General features: G+C 47.0%; 1 protein-coding gene across 4 annotated transcripts in view; it reads right to left on the reverse strand.

The window, feature by feature from the left end:
- Positions 1-24,680, reverse strand: part of aatkb (apoptosis-associated tyrosine kinase b) — a 384,531-nt gene that overhangs the window by 14,870 nt on the left and 344,981 nt on the right. For all 4 annotated transcript variants that reach the window (XM_063030543.1, XM_063030541.1, XM_063030540.1 and 1 more), the window contains 3 exons: positions 19,922-20,071; positions 14,237-17,573; positions 8,404-8,566 (listed from right to left, as the gene is read on the reverse strand). In XM_063030543.1, the coding sequence (XP_062886613.1) occupies positions 8,404-8,566; positions 14,237-17,573; positions 19,922-20,071 (3,650 nt within the window). The remainder of the gene's footprint in view (positions 1-8,403; positions 8,567-14,236; positions 17,574-19,921; positions 20,072-24,680) is intronic.

Genomic DNA, 24,680 nt, shown 5'->3' on the forward strand with positions numbered 1-24,680 from the left:
ATTCATTGCCACAGACAGCTGTGGAGGCCAAGTCATTGGGTATATTTAAAGCAGAGGCTCTTGATTAGTCAGGGTGTCAAAGGTTCCAGAAAGAAGGCAGGAAAATGGGGTTGAGAGGGATAGTAAATCAGTCACGAAGGAATGGAGGGCAGACTCGATATGCCGAATGGCCTAATTCTGCTCCTGTGTCTTATGGTTTTATGGCCTTAAATCAGGATTCCAGCTCTGAAAATTTGCTGTAAAGGCCAGAAGAGGGCAAACATGAGCAGAATAGGGAACAGACAAAATGCTGGAGGAACTCAGCAGGTCAGGCAGCATCCATGGAGAAAAGTAAACAGTCAACTTTTCGGGCCGAGGTCCTTCATCAGGACTGCTTATTCATTTCCATTGATGCTGTCTGACCTGCTGAGTTCCTCCAGCATTTTGTGTGTGGTGCTCGGATTTCCAGCGGCTGCAGATTTCCTCCTGTTAGTGAGCAGAGTAAGGTCTGGAGTGTCTGTGGAAATGTGGGTGAGAGAATGCATTGCTTCGCTGGTGCAAATGTAGGTACAAATTAATGTGAATTTACAAAGTGCTCAATGTGTCTGAAGATGCGTGGATTTTCACTATAACGCAATTCCAGAGAAGCTGAGGCTATTCTGAAACACAGAAGATAGAACGGTTAGCAATGGCATGATGTTGTATGAACTACTTAAACCAGTGACTTCTAGCTGATTGAATTCCTCTTCCCCACACTCTGAACATATCCCTTCCTTCTCTGCACTTTCTATCTCCTCTGACGGCGCATTGCTGGCTCCCACTGGTCTCTGTGTAAAAAAAAACTTGCTTCTTATATTTCCTTAGTATATCCCCCCACCCCATGTCATCTTTATCTAGGCATTTCAATCCTGGGATCCTGGGCTGTCTAAGCCTCATGTAGATATATAAACTTCTATCAAATCTCCCCTGAGCTGCTTCTTCTCGAGAGAAAGCAGTCCCATCTCACCTAACCTCTCTTTATAGCACAGGGGTTCTTACCCTGGGGTCCATGAACTTGCGTGGGAAAAAATTACATTTTTATTTTCACTAACTCTACATGATATTTAGCATTTCCTTCAGTTATGAATATAGGCAGCAAACCACAGTAGAATAAGTCATTCTCGTGACTTTGTCACCGATAGAAATCACAGGTATTTTCATATCACGTCATTACAATGCTTCACCGGACTGCCAAAGGGATTCATGGCAGGTTGGTGCTGCTGTTTTTTCTTCTTGTGGCACATCATTTTGGCCATTTCCATAGCATTTTTATGAGGCTGAGTTGCTTCTAAATACTCAATTTAGTATAGATGGAAAACATACAAGGAGCCAGCCGGATTTGAACTCACGACCATTTGCCTCAAAGTCTGGTGCTGATGCCACTACACCACCAGCTGGCTATTAAAAAGGTTAAGAACAACCAAGCGCCCTCCACACCCTCCAAACCAGGCAGCATCCTGGTAAACCTCCAATGCCTTCACATCCTTCCTATAATGAGGTGACTAGAATTGAACACAATACTCTTTGATGTGGCCTAACCAGACTTTTATAAAGCTGTGACATAACAGAAAGAAATTAAAGTTCAAGATTGTTTAACGTCATTTCCTCTACAAGTGTGGAGGAGAATGAAATAATTGTTACTCTGGATCTGATGCAAAACAACAAAACCACAGTAAGAACACAATAATGATAAAAACAGAATAAATATAAATACATAAGATAGCTTATAGACATAAGTTGATTGTTTCTCCATAAAGTGATGCTGGGCACAGGAGTGTCTGTACAGAAGGTGACTCTGACAGGAAGTGATAAAGTAGTGGTGGTTGAGGCTGTGGAGGGGTGGGTTAGTGGGTGGAGGTGTTGATCAGCCTCATGCTGGGGGAAAGTCTGTTTTTGAGTCTGGATGGGTGGGATCCTTCATGATGTGACTGGCATTTTAATGGTTGAGAGGTGACGACTCACACATCTCACTGCCATGGGCAGGGGGCAAAGATTTAGGCAGTGCTGCCGCTGGTAAAGTTGCCTCCTTTGAGTACCAGAGACCTGGTTCCAAACCTGACCATTTCTTCCCCTGTTTGTCTCTGGGGGTTGAACCTGGATGTTTAGAGATGAAGGGAGTAGGAGACAGGGGAAAGGAAATCAGCTCTGCACTAACATCACTTTCAAAATACGAGGGGTGATTGATAAGTTCGTGGCCTGAGGTAGAAGGGGTCAATTTTAGAAAACCTAGCACATTTATTTTTCAACATAGGCCCCTCCTACATTTACACACTTAGTCCAGCGGTCGCGGAGCATACGGATCTTGGACCTCCAGAAAGTGTCCACAGCAGGGGTGATTGATAAGTTCATGGCCTAAGGTAGATGGAGACGAGATATACAGCTCTTGTTAAATGCACGTGCAGTTCAACTCTTTGAGTGATTATGCAGAAAGTTTTAAGTTAATAACTCATCTCCTTCTAGCTTAGGCCACGAACTTATCAATCACCCCTCGTACATGTCAGAACTTTTTAATGATTTAAGTGTTTAGGGTTTTTCTTTGACTTCCTTCGGATGCTCCAGATTCCCCCCATGTCCCAAAAGCCAGGCAGGTTGGTAGGTTAATTGGGAAACGTGAATTGTCCCTGGTGTGTGGGTGACTGGTAGAATCTGGCGGGGGGGTGTGCGAATTGATCAGGATGGTGGGAGATTAAGGATCAATCCTTGTAGGATTAGAGTAGATGGGTGCCTGACGGTCAGTGCGGACTCGAGGGGCCGAAGGACCTGTTCCTGTGCTGCATGTCTGTGGAAGTCACCGCCCGCAGGAACGGCTGAGACAGAGACAATGATCGTTTTCAAAAGGAAACAGATTTTCTCTTAAGAGAGGGCAGCCTGCAGCGTGTGCAGAAATAGTGGAAATACAAAAAAAAATTAATAAATAGTTCAGTGAATAAATATTATTGAAACATAGAAACATAGAAACATAGAAAATAGGTGCAGGAGTAGGCCATTCGGCCCTTCGAGCCTGCACCGCCATTTATTATGATCATGGCTGATCATCCAACTCAGAACCCAGCCTTCCCTCCATATCCCCTGACCCCTGTAGCCACAAGGGCCATATCTAACTTCCTTTTAAACATAGCTAATGAACTGGCCTCAACAGTTTGCTGTGGCAGAGAATTCCACAGATTCACCACTCTCTGTGTGAAGAAGTTTTTCCTAACCTCGGTCCTAAAAGGCTTCCCCTCTATCCTCAAACTGTGACCCCTCGTTCCAGACCTCCCCAACATCGGGAACAATCTTCCCGCATCTAGCCTGTCCAATCCCTTTAGGATCTTATACGTTTCAATCAGATCCCCCCTCAATCTTCAAAATTCCAACGAGTACAAGCCCAGTTCATCCAGTCTTTCTTCATATGAAAGACCTGCCATCCCAGGAATCAATCTGGTGAACCTTCTTTGTACTCCCTCTATGGCAAAGATGTCTTTCCTCAGATTAGGGGACCAAAACTGCACACAATACTCCAGGTGTGGTCTCACCAAGGCCTTGTACAACTGCAGTAGTACCTCCCTGCTCCTGTACTCGAATCCTCTCGCTATAAATGCCAGCATACCGTTCGCCTTTTTCACCGCCTGCTGTACCTGCATGCCCACTTTCAATGACTGGTGTATAATGACACCCAGGTCTCGTTGCACCTCCCCTTTTCCTAATCGGCCACCATTCAGATAATAATCTGTTTTCCTATTTTTGCCACCAAAGTGGATAACTTCACATTTATCCACATTAAATTGCATCTGCCATGAGTTTGCCCACTCACCCAACCTATCCAAGTCACCCTGCATCCTCTTAGCATCCTCCTCACTGCTAACACTGCCACCCAGCTTCGTGTCATCCGCAAACTTGGAGATGCTGCATTTAATTCCCTCATCCAAGTCATTAATATATATTGTAAACAACTGGGGTCCCAGCACTGAGCCTTGCGGTACCCCACGGGTCACCGCCTGCCATTCTGAAAAGGTCCCGTTTATTCCCACTCTTTGCTTCCTGTCTGCTAACCAATTCTCCACCCACACCAATACCTTACCCCCAATACCGTGTGCTTTAAGTTTGCACACTAATCTCCTGTGTGGGACCTTGTCAAAAGCCTTTTGAAAATCCAAATATACCACATCCACTGGTTCTCCCCTATCCACTCTACTAGTTACATCCTCAAAAAATTCTATGAGATTCGTCAGACATGATTTTCCTTTCACAAATCCATGCTGACTTTGTCCGATCATTTCACCGCTTTCCAAATGTGCTGTTATCACATCCTTGATAACTGACTCCAGCAGTTTCCCCACCACCGACGTTAGGCTAACCGGCCTATAATTCTCCGGTTTCTCTCTCCCTCCTTTTTTAAAAAGTGGGGTTACATTAGCCACCCTCCAATCCTCAGGAACTAGTCCAGAATCTAACGAGTTTTGAAAAATTATCACTAATGCATCCACTATTTCTTGGGCCACTTCCTTAAGCACTCTGGGATGCAGACCATCTGGCCCTGGGGATTTATCTGCCTTCAATCCCTTCAATTTACCTAACACCACTTCCCTACTAACATGTATTTCGCTCAGTTCCTCCATCTCACTGGCCCCTCTGTCCCTTACTATTTCTGGAAGATTATTTATGTCCTCCTTAGTGAAGACAGAACCAAAGTAATTATTCAATTGGTCTGCCATGTCCTTGCTCCCCATAATCAATTCACCTGTTTCTGTTTGCAGGGGACCTACATTTGTCTTTATCAGTCTTTTCCTTTTTACATATCTATAAAAGCATTTACAGTCCGTTTTTATGTTCTCTGCCAGTTTTCTCTCATAATCTTTTTTCCCCTTCCTAATTAAGCCCTTTGTCCTCCTCTGCTGAACTCTGAATTTCTCCCAGTCCTCAGGTGAGCCACTTTCTCTGGCTAATTTGTATGCTACTTCTTTGGAATTGATACTATCCCTAATTTCTCTTGTCAGCCACGGGTGCACTACCTTCCTTGATTTATTCTTTTGCCAAACTGGGATGAACAATTGTTGTAGTTCATCCATGCAACCTTTAAATGCCTGCCATTGCATATCCACCGTCAATCCTTGAAGTGTCATTTGCCAGTCTATCTTAGCTAATTCACGTCTCATACCTTCAAAGTTACCCCTCTTTAAGTTCAGAACCTTTGTTTCTGAATTAACTACGTCACTCTCCATGTTAATGAAGAATTCCACCATATTATGGTCACTCTTACCCAAGGGGCCTCTCACGACAAGATCGCTAATTAACCCTTCCTCATTGCTCAAAACCCAGTCCAGAATAGCCTGCTCTCTAGTCGGTTCCTCGACATGTTGGTTCAAAAAACCATCCCGCATACATTCCAAGAAATCCTCTTCCTCAGCACCTTTACCAATTTGGTTCACCCAGTCTACATGTAGATTGAAGTCACCCATTATAACTGCTGTTCCTTTATTGCACACATTTCTAATTTCCTGTTTAATACCATCTCCGACCTCACTACTACTGTTAGGTGGCCTGTACACAACTCCCACCAGCGTCTTCTGCCCCTTAGTGTTACGCAGCTCTACCCATATCGATTCCACATCTTCCCGGCTTATGTCCTTCCTTTCTATTGCGTTAATCTCTTTTTTAACCAGCAACGCCACCCCACCTCCCCTTCCTTCATGTCTATCCCTCCTGAATATTGAATATCCCTGAACGTTGAGCTCCCATCCCTGGTCACCCTGGAGCCATGTCTCTGTGATCCCAACTATATCATAATCATTAATAACAATCTGCACTTTCAATTCATCCACCTTATTACGAATGCTCCTTGCATTGACACATAAAGCCTTCAGGCGCTCTTTTACAACTCTCTTAGCCCTTTTTAATGCTTGCCCTGGATTTGTCGGCCTGCCACTTTTACTTTTCCCCTTTGTACTTTTTGCTTCTACGCTCACTTTACACCCCTCTGTCTCTCTGCTCTGGTTCCCATCCCTCTGTTGTGAACTAACCTCCTCACACCTAGCCGCTTTAATTTGATTCCCACCCCCCAACCATTCTAGTTTAAAGTCACCTCAGTAGCCCCCGCTAATCTCCCTGCCAGGATATTGGTCCCCCTAGGATTTAAGTGTAACCCGTCCTTTTTGTACAGGTCACACCTGCGCCAAAAGAGGTCCCAATGATCCAAAAACTTGAATCCCTGCCCCCTGCTCCAATCCCTCAGCCACGCATTTATCCTCCACCTCATCGCATTCCTACTCTCACTGTCGCATGGCACAGGCAGTAATCCCGAGATTACTACCTTTGCGGTCCTTTTTCTCAACTCCCTTCCTAGCTCCCTATATTCTTCTTTCAGGACCTCATCCCTTTTCCTACCTATGTCATTGGTACCTATATGTACCAGGACCTCTGGCTCTTCACCCTCCCACTTCAGGATATCTTGGACACGATCAGAAATATCCCGGACCCTGGCACCAGGGAGGCAAACTACCATCTGAGTCTCTGGACTGCGTCCACAGAATCGCCTATCTGACCCCCTTACTATCGAGTCCCCTATCACAACTGCCCTCCTCTTCCTTGCCCTACCCTTCTGAGCTACAGGGCCAGACTCTGTGCCGGAGGCAGGGCCACTGTCGCTTCCCCCGGGTAAGCTGTCCCCCCCAACAGTACTCAAACAGGAGTACCTGTTGTTAAGGGGCACAGCCGCCGGGGTACTCCCCATCACCTGCCTTTTCCCCTTCCCCCTCCTAACCGAACATGCATCGTCGAGTCCTTGAATAGGCTGTGGAGTCAGCTCAGTGTTGGGGTGAGTGAAGTTATCCATGCTGGTTCAGGAGCCTGATTGCTGAGGGGTAATAACTGTTCCTGAACCTGGTGGTTCACGACAAACATTTCACTGTATCTTGTTTCATTTAGTGAACAAGTCGCGAGACAGATCCTTCCGGCCCTTTGAGCCACGCTGACCCAGCGACCCCACGACCCCAATTAACCCTAACCCAATCCCAGGACAATTTGCAATGATCAATTAATCTACCCGGACTGTGGGAGGAAACCAGGGCACCTGGGGAAAACCCACGCATTCCACGGGGAGAACGTACAGAGACTCCTTACAGCACAGCGGCCGAGACCAAATAACCGCCCCTCCAAATTGCATGGAAACTTGATCTCAGAAAGCATTTAGAAAAAAAGCAGAGCACCAAAGATCAAGCTAATAAAGGCTTGTGGAACGAAGGAGGCTGTGGCAGCAGTGACTGTGAGTTCAGGCAGGGAAATGCCACGGTGCCTGAAGTCCCACAGGGCTCCCCCACAGCCCAGATTAGCAGTATAGATCTCTTAGTTAAAAGAGTAATGGTGAAGTGCTTTTCTGTGTCAAAGTAGGGGAATTTTGAGAAAACATGACTTGGAATCTAAATTGGAATGTAAAATTCCCCAACGTGTTGTTGAAGGGGTGCCCACAGGTACTTTGAACACTGTAAAAAGCATATTATTGTAAGTGGGTGGAACAAGAAGGCAGGTTCAGATTTTCAGTCAAACAATACTTTTGTGCAGGGGAGTTGGATCATGTGACTGTAAACAGAGATATGTGAGAAACTGTATAATATATAAAACATAATCTTTTTCTGTGGTGCAACACACATAAAATGCCAGAGGAACTCAGCAGGCCAGGGGAATAAACAGTCAGCCTTTTGGGCCGAGACTATTCATCAGGACAAAGCAGAGTCTCGGCCCAAAATTTTGAGTGCTTATTCTCCTCCATAGATGCTGCCTGACCTGCTGGGTGAGCTCCTCCAGCGTTTTGTGTATATTGCTCAAAATTTCCAGCATCTGCAGAGTGTCTTGTGTTGATCTTTGCCTGTGGAGCAGGTGTGCAAAGGTGTCCAGGGTTTAGTTGGGTATTGAACCCTCTATGGTGTAGATGTACACCACTGAAACTCTTCAGATGAAATCCCCAAATTAAACACTGTATCAGACAGATTTGTCGGCCGGCACTTAGCTGGCAGGGTATGGTCAGTGATCGAGAGGGCTGAGGTTTGAGAATGAGGGCTGAGATTCGTTGTAGTCCAGGTGCACTGACCCCTGCGATGTGTCCCCGTCTGTGTGTTTTACGAGGCAGCATGGTAGTGTTGCAGTTAGCATAAGATTATAAAGCACCAGCAACTGGGGTTCAATTCCTGCCACTGTCTGTAAGGGGTTTGTATGTTCTCCTCGTGACCATGTGGATTTCCTCCAGGTGCTCTGGTTTCCCAAAGACGTACAGTTTAATTAGTCACATGGATGTAATTGGGCGGAGAGGGCTCATTGGGCTGGAAGGGCTTGTTACCGCGCTGTTTCTCTAAATAGATTAAAAAAAAACACTTCAATAACCCTGCAATGACACACATGGACAAGGTACATTACTTTCTTCAGCGAAGCCTCTGTGTGAAGAATCACTGGTTCTGTTCTGTCTCTCTGTTGCCACGGAAACACTGCAGCTCTTCTCCTGTGAATGGTGAGGTGGGTGCTGATGAGTTGGGTCAACATCCGGAATATTCTGCTCACTTAATTCACCTGTTGGGCTCTCCTGGAAATGAAACAGACAGGTGTTTAAATGCGCCTGTCCAAGTCAACGTATTGTCAAAGTGTGTGTCCACTCAGTGGCCACTTTATCAGGTACAGGAGTGGTCTCCTGCTGGTGTAGCCCGTCCACTTCAAGATTCAACGTGTTATGTGTTCAGAGATGCTCTTCTGCACATCGCTGTTGTAATGTGTGGTTATTTGAGTTACTGCCACCTTCCTGTCAGCCTGAGCCAATCTGGCCGTTCTCCTCATTAACAAGGTGTTTTCACCCACAGAAATGCTGCTCACTGGATGATTTCTGTTTGTTTTTCACACCGTTCTCTGTAAACTCTAGATACCGTTGCATGTGAAAATCCCAGGAGATCAGCAGTTTCTGAGATAATCAAACCACCCTGTCTGGCATCAAAAATCATTCCACAGTCAAAATCACTTTTCGTCCCCATTCTGACGTTTGGTCTGAACAACAACTGAACCTCTTGACCATGTCTGCACTCTTTTATGCATTGAGTTGCTGCCACGTGATAGGTTGATTAGATATTTACATTAACAAGCAGGTGTATAGGTGTGCCTAATAAAATGGCCACTGAATATATGTCACCATACACTACTCCTGAGATTCATTTTCCTGCAGGCATTTACAGAAAAATAAAGAAATACAATAGAATTTATGAAAATCTATACTTTATACTTTATACTTTATTGTCACCAAACAATTAGTACTAGAACATACAATCATCACAGCGATATTTGAATCTGCGTTTCACACTCCCTGGATTACAAATATTAAATATTAAAAATAGTTAAAAATAGTAAATATTAAAAATTTAAATTATAAATCATAAATGGGAAGTAAGGTAGTGCAAAAAAACCCAGAGACAGGTCCGGATATTTGGAGGGTACGGCCCAGATCCGGGTCAGGATCCGTTCAGCAGTCTTATCACAGTTGGAAAGAAGCTGTTCCCAAATCTGGCCGTATGAGTCTTCAAGCTCCTGAATACACAGACGAGTACTGAAAACCAACCAATGCCGAAAAGACAACTGGTGTGTAAGGTATATTGTAACACAAACAAAATGCTGGAGGAACTCAGCAGGTCAGGCAAACTCTATGGAAAGAAAGAAATGGTGAAAGTTTTGGCCTGAGACTCGTCATCAGGACGAGTGTGATATTCTGGATTTCCAGCATCTGCATAATCTCTTGTTCATGTGATTCGCAAAATGCTCTCTATTGTTGTGGTACCAATCTTATCCCTTCTAGCAACACCTGAAGGTCCTTTCTCAGCCCAAACCATCAACTGTTCATTCATCTCCATAGACGTCGCCTGAATTGCTGAGTAGGTTGGATTAGTGGTTGAAGCAAGTCAAGCTGTTTCACTGTTTTTGGCTCCACATCTAAGAATGGATGTGCTAGCATTGGAGAGGGTCCAGGGGAGGTTGACAAGACTGAGCTCAGGAATGAAAGGTTTCATGTATGAGGAGAGTTTGTTGGCTCCTGGCCTGTAATTGCTAGAGTTTAGAAGAATGCAGAGGGGGGATCTCATTGGAACATATCGAATATTGAAAGGCCTAGACAGTGTGGACATGGAGAGGATGCTTCCTATATAGTGGAGGAGTCTAAGAACAGAGGACAGAGCCTCAGAATAGAAGGATTTAGCTTTTTTAGTTCTTTGGAACAAAGATGAGGAGAAATTTCTTTGGCCAGAGGGTGATGAATTATGGAACTCATTGCCACAGATGACTGTGGAGGCCAAGTCATTGGTATATTTAAAGTAGAGACAGATTAGTTCCTAATTAGTAAGAGTGTCAAGGATTATGGGGAGAAGGCAGGAGAATGAGGTTGAGAGGCAAAATAAAACAGCCATGATGGAATGGTGGAGCAGACTCGAGGGGCTGAATGGCTGAATTCTGCTCCTACGTCGTCTTCTAGTCCTGGTCTTATTTAATTGTGCAAAGGGTTAACGATAACACCAATGAGCAGGGCTAAAGGGCACTGTATCTGCACTTTTCATTGTACTTTGTTGCCTTACTAAGGCCAATTTACAAATATGAACATTGGGAGGCAATGGTGCATACTTACAACATACTGTATTAGATATTCAGTGAGCCATCGCTTTAATCTTGCCATTAGCAGTGTGTGTAGGCAATAAATACTGCAATCAATTTAGACCACACTGAAAGTGTTAGCCCAAGTCAGGTACTGAATCCTTTCGTCAATTAAATTATGAAATAGAATATGATGGCAGCACATTTGTAGATGTTACAAATGGACAATCATTATTTATTAATGCTCGTTAACAATTGTACCGATTATTTAATGCTACTCTGCCATCTCCGGGGATTCAAATGAGAAGACACCAAGGTTTTGTTTACTTGCTGAAACACGGAGAGAGTCACTCAAAACATTAAACTGGATGTGGGCATCAGTCTGAGGATACAATTCATAAGATGGTTCACTTTATGTTTGCATAGATTTAGAGAGTGAATTTGTCATGCATTCAAAATTTCTGTTTTAAATTTCTGTTAGTCTCTGCACGTGTGAACCAGAAGACATTTTCACAAAAAAACCAGAGATGAGCAAAACTATGAACACTTTGCACCAAGATAGACTTTTTTTGTTCTAATTGTGCTCATAAAAATTGTGTATTTAATGTATGTTTTTTTTCCATGAATGCAACTTATCTGATGCTGTATGCCTGTGACGCTGTGGTAAGTTGTTCATTGTACCTGTATACATATGTACTTGGGCAGATCACAATAAACTCGTCTTTTCCCTTGACCCTCTGACGTGTCCATTTTGCTGGATTAACCAATAATAGTGGAAACAGTGCTATAGCCTCAGTGGCCACTTTATTAGGTATACTGTACACCTGCTCTTTAATGCAATTATCTAATCCGCCAATCATGTGGCAGCAACTCAATGCATAAAGGCATGTAGTCATGATCAAGAGGTTCAGTTGTTGTTCAGACAAAACATCAGAAATGGGGAGAAATGTGACCTAAGTGACTTTGACTGTGGAACGATTGTTGGTGCCAGATGGGGTGGTTTGAGTATCTCAGAAACCGCTGATCTCCTGGGATTTTCACGCACAACGGTTCCTAGAGTTTACAGGGAATGGTGCAAGAAAAAAACATCCAGTGAGCAGCAGTTCTGTGGGTGAGAACGTCTTGTTAATGAGAAAGGTCAGAGGAGCACGGCCAGACTGGTTCAAGCGGACAGGAAGGTGACAGTAACTCAACTATCCACACATTACAACAGTGGTGTGCAGAAGAGCATCTCTGAACATACAACACACCGAACCTTGAAGTGGACGGGCTACAGCAGCAGAAGACCATGAACATACACTCAGTGGTCACTTTATTAGGTACAAGAGGTACCCAATAAAATGGCTACTGAGTGTATTTCACTCCTCCAATGGAGGGTCCAAAGGGTAGATGGACAGGGAAGCAGCCAATGGAGTTTGACATGGGGAAGGTGGGAGGTAATGATTCTGAAGAGCAACAAGATCCTTTGGACCTAGACATCTCAACCTCCCTGAAGTGCATGCTAACACTTTAAATAACTTGAAAGATTTTGCTTCCAGGATTGTACAGGTCCTCCAGACCGCAGGAGAATGAGAAGAGATTTGATATAGCTGTACAAAATTATGGGGGATTTAGATGGGTGAACATATGCAGGCTTTTCCCCCTCGCGTTGGCTGAGACCAGAGGTTTAGTGTGAAAGGTGAAATGTTTAAGAGGAATCTGAGGGAAAACTTCTACACTAATTCAGATTCAGATATATTAATCATATAGAGTACAGGTACAGCACAGAAACACGCCCTTTGGTCCATCTAATCTGCACCAGGTCATTTAAACTGCTTACTCCCATCAATCTGCACCTGGACCACAGCACTCCATACCCCTACCATCCATGTACCTGTTCAAACTTCTCTTAAATATTTAAATTGGGCTTGCATGCACTACTTGTGCTGGAAGCTCATTCCACTCTCTCACAACCCTCTGAGTGAAGAAGTCATGTTCCCCTTAAAGTTTTCACCTTTCACCCTTAACCCATAAATTCTAGTTGTAGAAAAAGCCTGCATGCATTTACCCTATCTGTAACTGTCATAGTTTCGTATATCTCTATCAAATCTCCCCTCAATCTTCTACATCCCAAGGAATAAAATCCTAACCTATTCAATCTTTCCTTATAACTCAGGTCCTCCAGTTCCAGCAACATCCTTGTAAATTTTCTCCGTACTCTTTCAAACTTGTTTACATCTTTCCTGTATGTAGGTGACCAAAACTGCACACGATACTCCAAGTTAGGCCTCAACAACGTCTTGTACAACTTCAACATGACATCCCATCTCCTATACTCAATACTTTGATTTATGAAAGCCAGTGTCTTTTCTTTTTCGCCCTATGTACATTGGTACATACAGTGAAATGTATCACTCCTAACCATGTGCTGAGGGGCAGCCCGCAAGTGTTGCCACACATTCCGGTGCCAATATATCGTGCCCAGAATGCTAGGCAGAGCAACAGAGGCAGTAGCAACAACAGGTGCAAGTGTGGAGTGTGCTGCTAGCAGAAGTGGTGGATGTGGGTTTAGCTGGAATAGTTAAGAGAAGTTTGAGTAGGTACATTGTTGAGAGAAGTATAAAGGGCTGTGGTTTGAGAGCAGATAGATGGGACTAGGAAGACCAGGCTGCCATGTACTAGATGGGCCGAAGGGCTTGTTTCTGTTCTGTAGTGAACTGTGAATCTATGATCCCAGCTGGAGAACTTCCTGACAGCTGCTTACCTTCTGTTCCAAGTTTGTCCCTGGTCACACATGAAGTCATGGTGAAGTGGTAGTCGGATGCAGCAGCTTCTACGGGGTCAACCAAAGGTCTTTTTTAAACACACTTCTCATGATTGCAAGACCCTGCTGGACATTAAGGATTTAAAGAACTGCAGGTCTGCCCCAGCAGCGAGTCACTCGTTGGTGGAGAAGCTGAAGGAGCTGGACTTGGTGTGGACTGTGATGCTGCCTGTGTTGGCGACATGTCAAAGTGGGTACAGTCTAACAGCAAGTAATCATCTCAGTCTCTTTTCTTGTGATCACAAGACTCTGTTGGGCATTGGTGCTGTGGAATGCTGTAAGTCCAATTCGTGAACGGTGGGGGAGCTATGTGGCCTGGGTCATAGTGGGACTGGGCCTCAAGCCGTGGTGTCGCCTGTTTGCAGCCGAATGTTGGAGAGAGTGTTGGAGTCGGGCACGCCCCTGGAGTGCCAGAGGCAGTGTAGTGCAGCGTCCATGTTGGAGTTAGTGCTGCCCTCTAGTGTTCACTCAGCAGAAGACTAGATATATTATGTTTGATTGCAGACTGCTGTACTGTTTATGGATTCAGGGACTTTTTTGTGTGACTATATTCTGTGCTGTCTTATATGTGCTATATATGTCTTGTGCTGTGTATGACCGTTGGTACTGTGTTTTGCACTTTGGCCCTGAAGGGACATGGTTTCATTTGGCTGTATTCATGGATGGTTGAATGACAATTAGACTTGAATTTGAACTAGAACTTAATATGCTTCTAATCCCTTCCTCACCATGTATACAATATACACAAGGATTCTCAGAGCCTAGCACTAAGATCTGAGCTGGTGTTTCAGCTCATGGAGTAAAAACAAATATGCTTATGACCTGTCCTACCTGATCAAAAAGATAGACCGTGACATCATCGTAGAATGAGACAGCCTTTTTCTTCCTTTCCAGGTCCTCGCAGAAGCTCTCACACATCAGGTTAGGTAACTTCAACAGGCTGCGTAGGTTCTTGCCGTCGTCCTTCTCTGTGACGACGATGGGAACGGTGGGCGTGTCTTCCTCACTCTCTTCACTGTGCTCCTGAATGTTGTAGATGCCGAGTTCCTCGTCCGAGTCATCGCTCTCGTCCTCGTCTTCGTCTTCCTCATCCCCTTCCTCGCCGATGAAGGCCGGCCGAGGGTCCTTGTTGAGGGTGAGGGAGGGCAGCTCCAACGACAGCTGTACCGACTGGATCTTGGGGATGATGCAACTCTCCAGCTTCTCTTCCACGTTCAAGGAATAGGGCTGGAACTTCCTTATCCCGACGTCTGTGCAATGAAGCCCAACCGTCTCGTTGCCCTGCTCAGAGAGCTGTTCTTCCAGTATTAATTCTGTGCCATCGAAGATGCAGCCAGAAGGTTTGTGAAGGCATTCCTTCTTAGGTAAAGACACATGCTTGTTTAAGCCCAGACTTTCCAAACTACAGCTAGTTTGTAGTAACCCATCTTTGCTCTGTGAACTGAAGTATGCTCCCTCTTCAAACATCTGCCTACAAACCAAATAGTCTGCCTTAACTGTCCCTGTGTCATTCCCAATTTCTGAGTCCCGATCGTGAAACCCCTTGTTTATTTCTGGGACAGATAAGCATAACACTTCCCCATTTGAGTCTGTACTTGTGCAACAGTTCAGCTCATCGATTAGAGGACCTGTGGACTTCTCAGCTAGTACAGAGACCTCATCGGGGTCTGTGGACTCTACGGAAAGGCTGTCCTGAAAACTCTGGATCAAACTGCATTTTTCCACCAGCCCAGCAGCGCCTCGCTGACCCTCCCCTGGCTCGAGGCCAGCATAACTGAGCTCCGAGGAGCTCAAAGGTATCTGGTCTGTCTGTGGAACAGAAATGCTTGCTGGATGCTCCCCACTTAGTCCAATGAGGTCAATCCCATCCTTCTCCAAATCCAATGCCTGATATTTTTCCGACTCGGTGTCATAATCTGAGAAATAGGCAGAATCCCTGTAGGAATTCTTCTCCTCAAGGGATGGCACTTCAAATTCCTCCGCAATCTCACTGCCCCCCTTCACCTCAGTGACGCTGTTGGACTTCGTTACTTTATTGAAGACCTCGGGCTCCTTCTGCTCGACGGGCTCCTTCAGAACGAATTCCGGAGACTCAAAGTTCTCAGTGTCGTAACCGCTGTCGGCAGCCTTGGGTTGCAGTGAGGCATAGTGCGAGGTGGGACTGGACATGTCGCAGGAGCTGGTCGTGGACGGGATGTCGAGCGACTCCAGTGAGTCAGGCGTCCCCACCAGCTTCTGAAGAGGCTTGTGGGTCACCACCAGGTCGTTGTTCTCGCTGTCCTGTGCCAAGTCCGTAAATATTCCCGATGTAACGTCCGTCTCCTCGTCGTCATCGTCACTGCATGCACCCGTTTCGGCGCAGCTCGTGCTGGAGGCGGTCTTCATGGGGGAGCTGTCGGGATCTTTGGGAAGGAGCGGGTCACTTCTGTCGGAAGTTTCGGAGAGGGTACCGGAGCTGAGGTCTGTTACTGCAATTTCCACCTGGTGTACGTCATTGGGGACTGGCGCTTCCGATCGATCGTGCCCCAGTTCAACCTCCAGCCGGTCTGGGCTGTGACTCTTCTCTTCTCGTGGATGGGTGGAGATCCCGATATCCACGTGCCGCGGGGGCAGCTGGGCCCCACCCGTGTCGCTCTGCTCCCGGCTGCCGCCGCAGTTCTTCACAATCACCCCCAGCAAAGGGTCCACGAACTCCTCGCTCCCTGAGATGTGCACTCTGTCAGGACAGAGGGTCCCAGCTTCCTGCAGCTCAGACTCGGAGAGGGAGTGACTCAAGCCCGCCCCCTCCTCTCTGTGCACTGACTTCAAGTTGCATTGCCCATTCTCAGCCAGTGGTTTGGACAGGTGAGGGAACGAGAGGGGGGGTATGGTTCCCAGTCTTGACAGATCGATTTCTGAAAATTCCGCTTGGACCTTTCCACCAAATAAACTGGAAGCTTTGCCCTCCTGTTCCAATGGCTGTTCCACTAAATCCATGCCAAACCCACTGCAGAATTCCTCTGGGGTTCTGTCAGAGGCCAGGTGGGTTTCTCCTTCTGCCGCCGACGTACCGACCCTTCTGAATGCCAGCAAGTCTGTTTGCCAGGGGTCAGACATCCCGAGGGTCCTCGCACCGTCCAGCCCAGCCTCCAAGTGTGAGGCTGTGCTCTCCGGGTACATCCCGCCTTCCATCCCAGCTGTTTCATCCATCTCGTCGCAGGAGGGGATGAGCAACGGCCTGGATTCCCCAAAGGAAGAGGTCACCAACGGGGACATTCCCAGAGGGTCCATGCCGTCGTTCCCGCCTGAATTTTCTGCTTTCCAGTTGTCCTCACTCTCGGGGCAATCTGCCAGCAAATACTGGTTGGCGCCGTCGGCCGCAAAGTGCTCATAGTATCCCTCGCTCTTACTCCTGCTGTAATATTGCTCGCTCCCCCAGGAGTCCTGGCTGGCCGGAGGTCCCTGACCCAAGAGGGGCTCCATGGTCAAGGATATGGTGGGGCTGTTGTCGCAGTTGTCCGTGGTCTCCACGCTGCGTGGTCCTTGCCAAGGCGACGACTCCGCCTGTGGGTTGGGTTCATACTCGGGGCTGTAGCTGCACATGGTGTAGTCCAGGTCCATGTTACACTCGCTGGGCTCCTCGATCCGGATGTAATACTCCCCGGCCACGGACGGGCTGTGCGCACTGATAACTGGAACCACGCCCGGAGGCTGGAGGCTCTGCGGCAGGCTGCACTGCTGCTTGGACTCATAGAAGGAATTGGAGGAGACGGGGGACACGCTGAGGCTGAGGCGTCCCGAGGCGCTGCTGGGGAAGTAGATCTCCTGATACTGGGAGCTGCTGCTGCTGTGGGCCAGACCCACAGGAGAGGGCTGGAAATTGTCCATCTGCTTGTGGTCCCACTTATACTCGAAGTTCAGGCCTTGGCTGGTCTCGGTTACGGTCAGCACGTCGTCCACCTCGGTGTGGAAGCTGTCCGTCCCAAACTGCTCCAGGAGGGGGAAGGAGGAGACTTCCGCCTTATGAGTGGAGCTGGAACCACTGGGCTTCATGGCGTTCCAGCGCTTCTCGAACTCCTCTTCCGCGTCGCTGGATGCCTTGGCGCAGAGGTAACTGAGGAGTAGGTGGACCTCGTCTGCTGTGGGTCTCTGCTCTGGCTGCAGCCAACAAAACTGCATCACCTCATACCTGCAACCACACAACAAGAAGATGACGTCATAATACTGGGACAGGGAGAGGAGCAAGGAGCTTGGCAAACTTGGCAGAGTGCAGTTCCCATGGAAACATCACTTGGAAATGGCAGAGTTGTCCAAATTATTGATTGGAACACACTCTAGGTTTCTTTGCTTCATTCACAGTCTAGGCAGACAAAAAGATATAGGAGTAGAATAGGGCCATTTGGCCCATTGACTCTGCTGTGCCATTCAGTCATGGCCCATTATTTTGGTCGTCAACCCTAATCTCCCCGTAACCCTTAACCCCTTTACCCATCAAGAAGCTATCAATCTCTGCATAAGATACACCCAATGACTTGGCCTCCACAGCTTCCTGTGCCAAAGAATTCCACAGATTCACCACCATCTGGCTAAAGAGATTCCTCCCCTTCTCCGTTCTAAAGGGACATCCCTTTATCCTGAGTCTGGGCCCTCGGATCCTAGACTCTTCCATAAATGAATCTGTGGAATTGATTGCCACAGATGGTTGTGGAGGTCTGGTCATTGGGTATACTTAAAGCGGAGGCTGATAGGTTCTTGATTAGTAAGGGTGTCAAAGGTTACAGGAAGAAGGCAGGAGAACGGGAAAATAAATCAGCCATGATGTGATGTTGAGGCTCTATAAGGCGCTGGTGAGACCTCACTTGGAGTACTGTGGGCAGTTTTGGTCTCCTTATTTAAGAAAGGATGTGCTGATGTTGGAGAGGGTACAGAGAAGATTCACTAGAATGATTCCAGAAATGAGAGGGTTAACATATGAGGAACGTTTGTCCACTCTTGGACTGTACTCCTTGGAGTTTAGAAGAATGAGGGGAGACCTCATAGAAACATTTCGAATGTCGAAAGGCATGGACAGAGTGGATGTGGCAAAGTTGTTTCCCATGATGGGGGAGTCTAGTACGAGAGGGCATGACTTAAGGATTGAAGGGCACCCATTCAGAACAGAAATGCAAAGAAATTTTTTTAGCCAGAGGTGGTGAATCTATGGAATTTGTTGCCACGGGCGGCAGTAGAGGCCAAGTCATTGGGTGTATTTAAGGCAGAGATTGATAGGTATCTGAGTAGCCAGGGCATCAAAGGTTATGGTGAGAAGGCGGGGGAGTGGGACTAAATGGGAGAATGGATCAGCTCATGATAAAATGGTGGAGCAGACTCGATGGGCCGAATGGCCGACTTCTGCTCTTTTGTCTTATGGTCTTATGGTCTTATGATAGAATGGCAGAGAAAACTCAAAGGACAGAATGGCCTAATTCTGCTCCCATGCTTATCCTCTCTACGTCTTCTCTATACAGGCCTTTCAATGCCCTTAAATTTAATGAGATTCCCCCCTTTTGACTTAACAAAATACATTTTTGTTGCAGCATAATACACATGACACTGACGGCCCCTCAAACCTGCTCCGCAATTCCTTATGATCACTGCCACTTCCCCATAACTCTCAATCCAACACTTCTCCTGCTGCTTAGAGAAACAACACAGTATCAGACCCTTGCAGCCCAATTACACCCACGTGACAATGAAACCCACCCACCCACACGTCTTTGGAATGTGGAGCACCTGAATCCCACACGGTCACGGGGCAAACACACAATCTCCTTGCAGACAGCAGGGGCAATTGAACCCGGGTGCCGGCACTGTAAAGTGCAGACATCCCACCCTGCAAAAACTCATTTCAGGGAGGTAGCACCACCAATTTGCGGGAGACTTCCGGGAGAGGCAGGATGTCTACAACAGAGCAGCTCCTTAGCAGCTGGCCAGGTAGTTTAAATAACATTAGCCATGCTAATGAACGAATGACGCCTGTTAAACTCACCTCAACATGTCTTTTACAGTCTTAACCCACCATGGGCAATAGAAAAGTCACTGTTGCAAACAGTGCAGCGAGCAACACTGTCATTATTTTTGACCCCTATTAGGCAGGGGTGCACTTTAGTGTAGTCTGGGGTGACGTACATTTTATATTTTCTTTTTTTTGGAACACTCTGCCATGGCGCGCTCTCTCTATATCGCTCTTGCGCTCTCTCGCTTGCTCGCTCTGAAAAAAAAAATCAATTTCCGGGATATTGTGTATAATTTGCGGGCATCAGGGAGACGCTATCAATATGTGGGAGACTCCCGGAACTTCCGGGAGAGGTGGGATGTCTGAAAGTGTAATGCTAACTGTGCCTCCCCTCTGATCTGTCTTAGCTTCTCCGGGGGAGATAATTTCAGTGATTCCACCCTCTGCAAAAAGCAATTGCTACACTCTTCCATGTTAAATGACCGTGCCCCACCTTCCCACCCCGTAACTCCGACATGCAGGGGAGACGAGGAGAGACGTACCATCGGTCGGCCAGCGGCAGGTCCAGCAGTGGCCTCGGTAGTTTCAGCTGCTGCTCTTTGATGGCATAGGTGAGCACCTCCTTATCTGAACACTGGTGGTAGGGCTGCTTCCCGGACTCGAACAGCTCCCATAACGTCACGCCCAGGGACCTGTCAGAAAGAACATCGCTCAGTGGGAACGAGTCAAAGGCTCTCACCTTTACAAACCTTTAGTCTTAACAAATCCTGAAAAACGTGGACACCAGAGACTCAGGAAATATGGAAAACTCACTAAAGTCAGCAGGTCAACCAGCCTGGATGTTGACAGGCACAAGATCGAGCTCTTCCTTCAGTTAGTCCTGACGAAGGGTCTCGGCCTGAAACGTCGACTGTACCTCTTCCTAGAGATGCTGCGTTCACCAGCAACTTTGATGTATGTAACGTATATAAAGTTAGACCGTAAGACATAGGAGCAGAATGTCCCATCGAGTCTGCTCCACCATTCCTTCAGGGATGATTTATTATCCCTCTCAACTCCATTCTGCTGCCTTCTCCCCATGACTGTTGACGCCTTAACTAATCAAGTACCTATCAACCTCCACTTTAAATATACCAAAAGAACTGGCTTCCCCAGCCGTCTGTGGCAATGAATTCAACAGATTCACCACCCTCTGCCTAAAGAAATCCTTCCTCATATCTGATCTAAGGGGACCTCCCTTTACTCCGAGACTGTACCCTCTGGTCCTAAAATCACCTGCTATATCAAGCATTCTCTCCACATCCACACTATCTCGGCCTTTCAGTATTTGATAGGTTTCAGTGAGATAGCCCTCGCTCTTCTAAACTCCAGTGAGTACAGACCCAGAGCCATCAAACGTTCCTCATACGTAAGTCCTTTCATTCCTGAAATCATTCTCATGAACCTCCTCAGAGCCCTCTCCAACACCAGCACATCCTTTCTTAAATAAGCAAGCATGCAAGTACAGCAGGCAGTGAAAAAAGCTCATGGCATGCTGGCCTTCATAACAAGGGGAATTGAGTATAAGAGCAAAGAGGTCCTTCTGCAGCTGTACAGGGCCCTGGTGAGACCACACCTGGAGTACTGTGTACAGTTTTGGTCTCCAAATTTGAGGAAGGACATTCTTGCTATTGAGGGTGTGCAGCGTAGGTTCACAAGGTTAATTCCCGGGATGGCGGAACTGTCATATGTGGAAAGATTGGCGCGACTGGGCTTGTATACTCTGGAATTTAGAAGGATGAGAGGGGATCTTATTGAAACGTGTAAGATTATTAAGGGATTGGACACGCTGGAGGCAGGAAGCATGTTCCCGCTGATGGGTGAGTCCAGAACCAGAGGCCACAGTTTAAGAATAAAGGGTAGGCCATTTAGAACGGAGTTGAGGAAAAACTTTTTCACCCAGAGAGTGGTGGATATATGGAATGCTCTGCCCCAGAAGGCTGTGGAGGCCAAGTCTCTGAATGCTTTCAAAAAAGAGATGGATAGAGCTCTTCAAGATAGTGGAATCAAAGGTTATGGGGATAAGGCAGGAACTGGATACTGATTGTGGATGATCAGCCATGATCACAGTGAATGGCGGTGCTGTCTCGAAGGGCCGAATGGCCTACTCCTGCACCTATTGTCTATTGTCTGTTGTCTATTGTCTATAAATAAGGGGTCCAAACCCTCATGTCTTCTAAAGCCTCAGCTTTGTTGGGTAAGTGCTCTAAAGGGTACATGGACACAGATGGCTGAAAGGTGTGGAGATTAGAGTGAAGTGAAGTCACTTTTTATTGTCATTTTGACCATAACTGCTGGTCAGTACGCAGTAAAAACGAGACAACATTTTTCAGGACCATGGTGCTACATGAAACAATACAAAAACTACACTGAACTACGTTAAGCAACACAAAATTACACTAGACTACAGACCTACCCAGGACTGCATAAAGTGCACAAAACAGTGCAGGCATTACAATAAATAATAAACAAGACAATAGGTACAGCAGAGGGCAGTAGGTTGGTGTCAGTCCAGGCTCTGGGTACTGAGGAGTCTGATGGCTTGGGGGAAGAAACTGTTACATAGTCTGGTCGTGAGAGCCCGAATGCTTCGGTGCCTTTTGCCAGATGGCAGGAGAGAGAAGAGTTTGTATGAGGGGTGCGTGGGGTCCTTCATAATGCTGTTTGCTTTGTGGATGTAGCGTGTGGTGTAAATGTAATGGTGGGAAGAGAGACCCTGATGATCTTCTCAGCTGACCTCACTATCCGCTGCAGGGTCTAAGAACCAGACAGGATCTTCCACCCAGCAGAGAAAGGCTGGAAGACGTAGAAGCCCTCATCGCTTTTAAATATTACCTGGAAGAGCTTCTGATGTATGGGAGTATTAGAGGTGAAGTGGGCTTTGTTTGGGCAGTTTTCCTTTTTTCACTAGCCAACATTAACACACTGTCCCCCCCACCATCACCACTCTGCACTTTCCATAGGGATGACCCTCTGCGTGAATCCCTTCTCCACACGCCCCTCTTCACTCATCTCCCTCCAGAAACTTATCCCTGCCAGCGTGACAAGTGCTACACCTCCTCCCTCACCACTACTCAGGGCCCCAAACAGTCCCTCCAGGTGAGGCAGCACTTCACCTGCAAGCCTATCAGGGGTCGTCTGCTGTATCCGGTGCTTCCAGTGCAGCCCCCTCTACACTGGTGAGACTCGAATGGGGGGGGGGAACAGCTTTGCAGAGCACCTTGCCTTCATCCACAACGGCCAGTGGGTGGGAAAGGGGCCTTAGTCCGTTCTGTTGTTGCTGTTCTGCTGAACAGGGCGCTCACATTGCCTCGGCACTGGAATGTGTGGCGGCGTTTGCCGGCTGCCCCCAGCGCACCCACGGGTTTGTTAACGCAAACGGTGCACTTCACTGTATGTTTCAAAGTACATGCGATAGATAATTGAACCTAATAGGACTGTAGGGAGAATGGTTCCCAAAGCTCATCTAGGAGAAGGAAAACTCCGATCTCAAACCTCCGCTGCCTTGCGGCTGTACCCGCTCACGGGGAAGGCTTCGGGAGTGAACCCCGAGGGAAAAGTCCGGAGCTGGAGTCCCTGAGGCAGGCCTACGTTGAGTTCAACGCTGACTGGCAACTCCTGTGATGCCGCTGGTGCCAAATGGTATCGGTCTCCGCTGCTCTTTTGGATTCATCAGCTTCGTGGAGAGGGGGAGCCTGCTTTCTCTTCATATTGCACTGACCTGGCTTGTATATCACGTGGACAGTTGGGATACAGCATCTATGGTCAACCCAGACCAACGGAGGGCCTCACAGGGAGAATGAATTAGGACACATGTAAAATTAGTATAAATGGGTGTTAGTGCAGTGCCAAAGTTTTGCTGGGATGAAAGGCCCATTTCTGTGCTGTTATGACTACGAGCCACTGAAGAATTTGTTGGAAAATCTACCAGAGGCCGGGCAGGTATCTTACGACCTCCTTATTAAATGTGTCATCCTTCTGAGAGTTTGTTAACAAATCACAGTCATCTGGCGTCAGGTCACCAGAAGCTGTGTGGAGCTTCTCCTTTATGAGCTCAAGAGATTCTGCAGAGGCTGGAAATCCAGAGCAACGCACACAAGATGCTGGAGGAACTCAGCAGGTCAGGCAGCATCTACGGAGATGAATAAACAGTCGATGTCTCAGGCGAAGATGCTTGATTAGGACTGGAAAGGAAGAGAGAAGGCATCAGACTAAAAGGGTGGCGGGGGGGAGGGAAGGAGGATAGGTAGAAGGTGATAGATGAGGCCAATCGGTGGGAAAGGTAAAGGGCTGGGGAGGAAGGAATCTGATAGGAGAGGAGAGAGGACTGTGGCAGAAAGGGAAGAATGAGGAGCACCAAGGGGAGGTGATAGGCCAGTGAGGAGAAGAACAAAGAGGCCAGAGTGGGGAACAGAAGAAGAGGGAAGGGGAGGGAGGAATAATTTTACTGGAAGGAGTAACTCCTGGTGGAGTCGTCGGGCGCCATCGTGTCAAACTTTGCACCAGTCTATTCCATCTGTTGCAGTTGTGTGCCAGAGCCTGGGTCACCGCAAATGCTTTCCCTGTCCATTCTTGAATGTTGTCCGTCCATCGTTTCCTCTGTCTACCTCTCCTTCTTTTCCCCTCCACAGTTCCTTGTAGAACGGTCTTTGCAAGGTCACTGGATCTTGTTACGTGGCCGTTCCATCTCAGCTTTCTTTTCTTCACCGTTGTGAGAAGGTCTTCATGGGGACCTATGTGGTGCTGGATGGTCTTGCGGACCTGCTCGTTTGTGATGTGGTCCAAGTATGAGATGCCCAAGATGTTGCGATAGCATCTCAAATCCAAAGCAACACGCACAAATTACTGGAGAACCTTCATTAGTGTCTTGGCCCAAAATGTTGACTGTATACTCTTTTCCATAGATGCTGCCTGGCCTGCTGAGTTCCTCCGGCATTTTGTGTGTGTTTCTTCTCCTTTACGTGCCTTACTCAGTAAGGGTCGGTTGAGTGGTGAAAATAATGCAGACTGAAAGACTGAATCATTGATTGTGGAGGTTGACAAATGGAGTTAGTCAGTAATTACTAACTTTATTCTGCAATTCAGGTTTCAGAATTAAAGAGAAACAATTAAATTACACTAGACAGTTGCTGCAGTCATGGCAAATGGCAAAGTGGTGAACGTACAAATCAGACTGCAAGATGACTAGCATTTATCACAGCGAATAATTTGTGCAGAATTCAGCTTGAGCATTTGGAAATGCCAATCATAGTTTAAAGAAAT

This window comes from Mobula hypostoma, chromosome 22, assembly GCF_963921235.1.
Source record: "Mobula hypostoma chromosome 22, sMobHyp1.1, whole genome shotgun sequence".
In the NCBI taxonomy this organism is placed as follows: Eukaryota; Metazoa; Chordata; class Chondrichthyes; order Myliobatiformes; family Myliobatidae; genus Mobula; species Mobula hypostoma.